We start from the raw sequence: 8,653 nt of genomic DNA, 5'->3' as shown, positions 1-8,653 counted from the left end.
ACACCCCCCCCCCCCCCAGGTGTTGTTTCGCCTGAGAGGGTACACACGGCAAGCGTGACGCGAGGGGGGGGGGGGGGCGGAACAGAGTATAGAGTATAGAGAACAGTAAAGAGAAAATTATTGACCGATTAACAGACATAAAACTTAAGACGTTTTGTAGCCGTTATAAGCCCAGTGATCAACATACGCAGACAAAGTTGGTAGTTGGGTTAGAGCCAGTTAGAGGTGAGATGGTTAGGTAAAAGTGGATAATTTTATTATATGGAGTGGAGGGGGGGTGACCCTCTGGTGGGGGCCGCTTGTAACATCTGGTGGTGAGGTAGGGTGGTGAGGTAGGGTGGTGAGGTTGTGGAGAGGTAGGGTGGTGAGGTAGGGTGGTGAGGTAGGGTGGTGAGGTAGGGTGGTGAGGTAGGGTGGTGAGGTAGGGTGGTGAGGTAGGGTGGTGAGGTAGGGTGGTGAGGTAGGGTGGTGAGGTAAGACAGCATGTGGTGACATAGAGCCGCTTTATTGTAGGAATCATATTAGATAAAACTGAATGTAACATACTAACAATTTCAACACCGCTGAGCATCGGTGTCTGCTTATTCATTTATTTCTTCTACTTCCTCGTTCTTCGTTCTACTGTTGGAAGGTATCCCCTCCAACATAAAGCCGTTGACTCCGATTTCAGTCTGAAATTTATTTATTTTTTATTTTTTATTTTCCGTAGCCTCATCTCCCGAGGATTCGAACTCAAGACTTTTATCGACTCGACCACGCCGACCCTTATTTAACATTACAATATAACAGGCGTATCGCGTAACAAACAATTTTTAAATTGTAGTTTTTAATTATAAATCAAACTATGGGATTGAATTACTACGCGCCGTATCCAAACCCAAATAACATAATGAATAAAAAAAACATGAACCGCCCTATAATATATGCACAATCTATAAATCAGACAAGGCTTTAAGACAAGCCTAACACAAACATGAACCAGCCTGTTGAACAACAAACCAGAGCTAAGAGAAGCGCAGCGGCCCGTGCGATTGACTGGTGTCTTTGGTGCAGACGTGAACTGGCTCACTCAGGCAGGGGGGGGGGGGGGGACTCTTGGACTGGTTCATTCAATATCTGGCCTACATCTCAACATATCAGTGAGGTTCGTCTTTAAGGGCCGGGTGCCATTAGCATATATTTTTTACAAGTAGGCCCGAGAAATGTTTGATGTCATTTGTCTTTAGGGGCAGAGTTCCACTGATATATATATATATATATATATATATATATATATATATATATATATATATATATATATATATATATATATATATATATATATAGGCCAATGTACACATACACATATATATATATATATATATATATATATATATATATATATATATATATATATATAGGCCAATGTACACATACATATATATATATATATATATATATATATATATATATATATATATATTATATACACACACATACACACACACACACATATATACATATATATATATATATATATATATATATATATATATATATATATATATATATATATATATATATATATATATATATATATATATATATATATATATATATATATATATATATATATATATATATATATACTATCTTCTGGGGAGGTGACACCACGAAGTGCCGCACCGGGTTACACCCGACCTAGTGACGCCACTGATTATATGTGTGTGTGAGCATGTGTGCGTGTGTGTGTGTGCGTGAGTGTGTTGTGCGTGCCAGCTCTATTTTATTTATACTGGAGAGAAAAGGGTGTTATATAAATGTGTTCTCAAAACTTTAGATTCTATAACAAAGGTTATAGATCTAAATCTCAGTAAAAAAAAAATCACGTCTTAAACCCGACTATACTGTACAGTGTATTCAAATTACCGAAGCTGTCATTTGATACATAATGACGTCAGAATATCCGGGAGTTTAAGAACTCTGACGATCGAGGCATAGCAAAGATCGATTCTTATCTACCACGTCATTAATCAATAGCCAGTTATTGCTGGAAATAGAACTTATGTTGATAAACATACGCTAGAGCGCAAAGTTTGAAATAAACTTCCTGATTGTGTTCAAAACATTGATACCGTGGTACGTATCGTGTAGGCTTCAATCACGTGACTCAGTTATCGAGTTTAAACTTTTATAAGGTGGGACTCTCATTTTGGACGATTTCTTTTTTACTTTCACGTATACGAAGTATGGAGAAAGTATTGTAATCGTGCAAAAAAAAAAATCGAGATTTTGACAATTTTTTAAAAATTTCCTATCGTTCAGAGAAATTTTAATAATTTACTATCGGTATTGATAAGTTAATGGCGCAACTTTATACAATTAATTAAAATTAAAATCTACTTCTGATTAACTAAGATGTTCTGTTAAAAAAAATCAAACTTGACACATTGTACCATAATACGTGTCATGCACAGATATTATTGATGTGGATTCTCTTTTAAAAACGTAATGCTACAATTTGACGTTCACTTGACTTTATAAAACAAAAAGATTACGCGCTCTATGTAAACTTAAATGGAGTTTTGAAGTAAAAAGATTCTTCTACAAAAAGTTGGTGGCTGCTGTTAAGTATCAAAGCAACTCAGAAGTCAAGCTGGAAACAAATTGACATGAATCAAATCACCGACAAAAGTCTGAAGGTTAGTTTCAACACAGTATCGAATTTTAATATAGATTTATTTTTTTTCTTTTATTTATTAGTGAGAGGCAATGTTAGGGGTAGGGGTCGGGACGGGAGTGGAAAAAGACGGATAAGCTACATTAAAATGTACCCTTACAAGGTAGCATTCAAAATAGGAAACATATACAGGAAAATACAGCAAAACAATACAAACATGGGAATTACGACGCACACAAATATAATTAACAACTAAGAGAATGAAATAAAAACGTGATGCAGTTTTAAATAGTTTCACTTTGTTGTTTTCGCTCGTGCATTTAAATTATTAAATTTCGTATTTTTAAATATCGATATGTAGGACAATCATTACTGTTTGTGTTGCACGAATACGTAAAGGCTAACAACATACTTTTTACCCCGAAAAGGAAAAGTTAGTTTTTTAAGAAAAAAAACAATTATGTTAATATCCGAATGCCACTGTCCACCTAGCTCTAATTAGTACATAACGTCACCATTCATCAAGACCTGACAGGTACATGACGTCAATGTCCACCCAGATTTGATGGGTACATGACGTCACTGTCCACCTCGCTAAAATGGGTACCTAACTCAAAATAAAACCTTATCTTCAAACCCGCTACTCATTGTGTTAACTACAATTCATATCCCGGTGACAAAAAGACAGATAAACTCTACTTCATCTCAGAGGCGTAGCTACCCTTCCCGGCGCCCGGGGACGAACTTCGATTTGCACCCCTCCCCCCCCCCTCAAACTTTCGATTTGCACCACCACCCCCCCCCCCCCTCAAACTTTCAATTTGTTTTTCCAACCCATTTTGGCACCCCCTAAGGTCGGCGCCCGGGGACATATGCCCACCCCGCCCCCCCTCCCGCTACGCCTCTGCTTCATCTATACAATGACCAGTCATGTCCTGACTTAAATGTTGACATATTCCCAGTGTTTTGATGGTTGTTGTATTTATATTTAACACCAGGAGCTGGAGAGGAAGCTGGAGGCTGAAAGGTTGGCCATGATGGACAAGCTGAGGGAAGATTTACAAGCTGTGAGGAGGTCTATGCTAGAGGAGGTGGATCAGATGAAGAAGGTGGGTATATGGGAGAGGTTGGTTTATGGGAGAGGTCGGTTTATGGGAGGTGCGTATTTGGGAGAGGTGGGTATATGGGAGAGGTGGGTTTATGGAAGGTGGGTATATGAGAGGTGGGTTTATGGGAGAGGTGGGTATATGGGAAAGGTGGTTATATGGGAGAGGTGGGTTTATTGGAGAGGTGGGTATGTGCAGAGGTGGGTTTATGGGAGAGGTGGGTATATGAGAGGTGGGTATATGGGAGAGGTGGGTATATGGGAAAGGTGGTTATATGGGAGGTGGGTATATATGGGAGAGGTGGGTTTATGGGAGAGGTGGGTATATGAGAGGTGGATATATGGGAGAGGTGGGTATATGAGAGGTGGGTATATGGGAGGTGGGTATATGGGAGAGGTGGGTATGTGCAGAGGTAGGTTTATGGGAGAGGTGGGTTTATGGGAGGTGGGTATATGGGAGAGGTGGGTTTATGGGAGAGGTGGGTTTATGGGAGTTGGGGATATGGGAGAGGTGGGTATGGGCAGAGGTTGGTATATGAGAGGTGGGTATATGGGAGAGGTAGGTATGGGAAGAGGTGGGTATATGGGAGAGGTGGGTATATGGGATAGGTGGGTATATGAGAGGTGGGTATATGGGATAGGTGGGTATATGGGAAAGGTGGGTATATGGGAGGTGGGTATATGGGAGAGGTGGGTATATGAGAGGTGGGTATATGGGAGGTGGGTATATGGGAGAGGTGGGTATGTGCAGAGGTGGGTTTATGGGAGAGGTGGGTATATGAGAGGTGGGTATATGGGAGAGGTGGGTGTATGGGAGGTGGGTATATGAGAGGTGGGTAAGGGGAGAGGTGGGTGTATGTGAGGTGGGTATATGAGAGGTGGGTATATGGGAGACGTGGTATAAGGTAGAGGTGGGTAAGGGTAGGTAAGAAGAGGTGGGTGAGACGGAATGTTTTTGAAGAGAGGTGGAAGGATAGAGGTGTGCTATATGTTTAAACACTACGTATACCATCTTTACAAAAGTTTTATATCCTAAACTAAACGAAAAGATCCTTGTAAGTTAAAATATATAATGCCCATAACATGTCTGTGAATAATTGAATTCACTCAACACAACACGTAGGTGATCAAAAGCGACTACGTGAACGTGGCGAATCTAAAGCTGAAGAATGAGCAGATGCGTCATGAAGTTGAAAAATTCCAGAAGATTCTAAGAATTCCCCCCTCTAGGGAAAGCACCAGCACGTACAGGTCACTGACCCCAGCGTCACAGTCCCGAAATGAGGATCGGCCAATCAGAAGTAGGGCGTCACATCCGGGCAAGTTTGTAAGGCAAGAAAAAGTGGAACGCTTGAATTCTGGGCAACGGAGAAAAATATCCGTGGACAATTTTAGTTCTCTGGGTAAACTGCAGGCGGGGGTGTCCCCGTGCGAAAATATGGTGCCGATTAAACTAGTGGAATCTACTGATAAAACCAAAATTTCCACGAAGCTACAGGCAGGGGCGCCTTCATGTACAAATACGGTGCCAATAAAACAACAGGCAGAAACGTCTACAGAAAAAAACAAAATCACCACAAAATTACTGTCATGGCTGTCTACAATTGAGACCACACCACCACCACCACCACACCAAAAAACAAAAACGTATTCAATTATAACCAAAATGTCTCTCTACAAAAAGCCTCCACCCAAAAAGTCTTCTGCCCGTTGGTCGTCCATGCCCTCCTTAAGACCCGAACGATCTCCCGCAGACGTGTTGACCGGGGCAGACGTTTGTGCCCCGTCCCCGGGCATCGATGTGTCTGTTGTACAGCAGACTAAAATAGCAGACAACAGGAAACCAATTCTCCCGCCAATTTCATTCGATTCTGTTGGGGGCTGGAACGAGGAGGGTACGACAAGAACTCCAACACATGGGCTTACAGAGAGAGGTTCTGTTTGGGGCTGTAACGTGGAGGATACGGCAAGAACTCCAACACATGGGCTCACAGAGAGAGGTTCTGTTGGGGGCTGGAACGTTGAGGATACGACCAGAACTCCAACACATGGGCTCACAGATAGAGGTTCTGCTGGGGGCTCTAACGTGGAGGGTACGGCAACAACTCCAACACATGGGCTCACAGACAGAGGTTCTGTTGGGGGCTGGAACGTGGAGGGTACGGCAACAACTCCAACATATGGACTCACAGAGAGAGGTTCTGTTGGGGGCTGGAACGTGGAGGGTACGGCAACAACTCCAACACATGGGCTCACAGAGAGAGGTTCTGTTGGGGGCTCTAACGTGGACGGTACGGCAAGAACTCCAACACATGGGCTCACAGAGAGAGGTTCTGTTGGGGGCTCTAACGTGGAGGGTACGACAACAACTCCAACACATGGACTCACAGAGAGAGGTTCTGTTGGGGGCTCTAACGTGGAGGGTACGACAACAACTCCAACACATGGACTCACAGAGAGAGGTTCTGTTGGGGGCTCTAACGTGGAAGGTACGGCAAGAACTCCAACACATGGGCTCACAGAGAGAGGTTCTGTTGGGGGCTGGAACGTGGAGGGTACGGCAACAACTCCAACACATGGGCTCACAGAGAGAGGTTCTGTTGGGGGCTCTAACGTGGAGGGTACGGCAACAACTCCAACACATGGGCTCACAGAGAGAGGTTCTGTTGGGGGCTCTAATGTGGAAGGTACGGCAAGAACTCCAACACATGGGCTCACAGAGAGAGGTTCTGTTTGGGGCTGTAACGTGGAGGGTACGGCAAGAACTCCAACACATGGGCTCACAGAGAGAGGTTCTGTTGGGGGCTCTAACGTGGAGGGTACGGCAACAACTCCAACACATGGACTCACAGAGAGAGGTTCTGTTGGGGGCTCTAACGTGGAGGGTACGGCAACAACTCCAACACATGTGCTCACAGAGAGAGGTTCTGTTGGGGGCTGGAACGTGGAGGGTACGACAACAACTCCAACACATGGGCTCACAGAGAGAGGTTCTGTTGGGGGCTCTAACGTGGAGGGTACGGCAACAACTCCAACACATGGGCTCACAGAGAGAGGTTCTGTTGGGGGCTCTAACGTGGAGGGTACGGCAACAACTCCAACACATGGACTCACAGAGAGAGGTTCTGTGTTGAAAAGGTGAGATGTTTTGTTTCTTTTGGAGACGATGGACGGGGTGTTTCTCTTCTGTAAATACACTTTTTTTTAAATAAGTGCTCTTTCTGTAACACGCAGGGGGGGGGGTGTGGTCGAGTTAGTAAACTAATGGTTGCTAAACTCAAAAGTCCCGTATCGAACCCGCTGAGCAGATGAAGCTCGATTGCTGGGGACACCAACCCATCTAGGAGAGACAACTCCAAATTCAAACAACTGCTGCCTTGTTGTTTGTTCTTGGTTGGAAGCAAAGTCTAAAATCGGAGTCAACGACCTATATGTCGTAAAACAAGGCGGCACGTACTACGTAATTATTTTTGATGAAATCTCTTCCAACATTACAATTAAGAACAAAGGTTAACTAGCGATGTAAGAAACACATATTTTTTTTAAAAAAACAGTGTAGTACCTTATAGTGCAGCTAGTAAAATGCCATTGATATAAATAACTGAATAAATTTAAACAAAACGAAAACACGTGTTTCTGCCACAGGTAACTCAAGAGTAAAGATGATCAGCCAGGACAGCGGTAGTCTACAGTGCTCACTGGGACAGGTTGGTTACATTGTCAAATGTTCTACTTGTCAGGGTTTCTTTTAGACATTGTTCTCCCCTAGTGGGGAGGCACTTGAAACTTCCGGGGGGGGGCACTTGTAAATTTTGATAGAAGTGGTTAATAGTGAGTAGTTACTTTCCCGGTATTTGTCTTCGTCGTCCCCCCCCCCCCCACACCACCACCTCTAGTGATGCCTGATTGAAACACTGACTTAACTTTGCAAGTTAGTTAGATCATTATGAGATGACTACTGTATTTGTACAGTAACCACACATATTTATTTTTTATTTATTTTATTTATTTTTCTTTTCAAGCTTAGTGTGTAAGCGAAGCTTGTGGCCGGGAATGCTGGCTGAATTAGATATTGAAGCTATGCTGCTATGGGCTGATATAATCAAAAGACTCGGATTGGATCCGTTGTCGTAAAGCATCTATAGAGGAAGATTGGACATTCAGATATAAGACTAGACCCTTCGTCCTATGTTTATAAAACGGCTAAGAATGTTAAAGACACCAAAGTTATAATTTGGCGGAGAAAAAACATATTCTATATTTATAATAGTTTTATAAATGACGCAAAATAAAAATTATTTTAAAAATTTGCCTACGATTAGGATACAGTATATTCATGTATATTCGTTGTCGTATGTATATTTTATGTGTTGTGTATGTTTTGTTTGTCAAAAGTGAATAAGCTGAACAGGTATTTTTTATTTGTTATGTAGCGTGCTGTGTGGAGAATGTTTTGTATGTGTTGTGTATGAGTCGTATGAGTGGTGTATGTGTGGTTTATTTGTATATGTTGTGTATGAGTGGTGTATGTATGGTATGCGTGGCCTTGTTTTTCGTTACCTCCCTCTGGGTCACTGTGGAATGTCACTGACCTACCCCCCCCCCTTACTCAGTTACTTCCTCTGTGGTCAGTGTACTGTCACCTCTAACCTTTTGACACGAATGTACCCATGCCATGCCGCCTGTGGCACGCAGGACGCTACCCACTAGACTAAACCTTCACGGAACAATTCACCAACCAGGAGTTACTCTGAGTTCCAACACTACAGGTAAGGTGGTGCTGGTCGTTCAGAGTTCCAACACTACAGGTAAGGTGGTGCTGGTCGCTCAGAGTTCCAACACTACAGGTAAGGTGGTGCTGGTCGCTCAGAGTTCCAACACTACAGGTA

The 8,653-nt window shown here is 42.8% G+C and overlaps 1 protein-coding gene across 1 annotated transcript; it reads left to right on the top strand.

The window, feature by feature from the left end:
- The first annotated feature begins 2,124 nt into the window (after positions 1–2,124).
- On the top strand, positions 2,125–7,471 carry LOC131940435 (mucin-5AC-like). Its single transcript, XM_059299062.1, has 5 exons — positions 2,125–2,177; positions 2,457–2,681; positions 3,658–3,768; positions 4,888–6,902; positions 7,410–7,471. Exons 2-5 carry the CDS (start codon positions 2,652–2,654, stop codon positions 7,411–7,413), a joined length of 2,160 nt encoding a protein of 719 aa, XP_059155045.1. The 5' UTR covers positions 2,125–2,177; positions 2,457–2,651; the 3' UTR covers positions 7,414–7,471.
- The last annotated feature ends 1,182 nt before the right edge of the window (positions 7,472–8,653 follow it).

Source organism: Physella acuta, unplaced genomic scaffold (genome assembly GCF_028476545.2).
Source record: "Physella acuta isolate Inbredline_101_S28 unplaced genomic scaffold, ASM2847654v3 ptg000317l, whole genome shotgun sequence".
Lineage (NCBI taxonomy): Eukaryota > Metazoa > Mollusca > Gastropoda > Physidae > Physella > Physella acuta.
The sequence above is the reverse complement of the archived record's forward strand: the minus strand, read 5'-3'. Positions and strand labels throughout refer to the sequence as shown.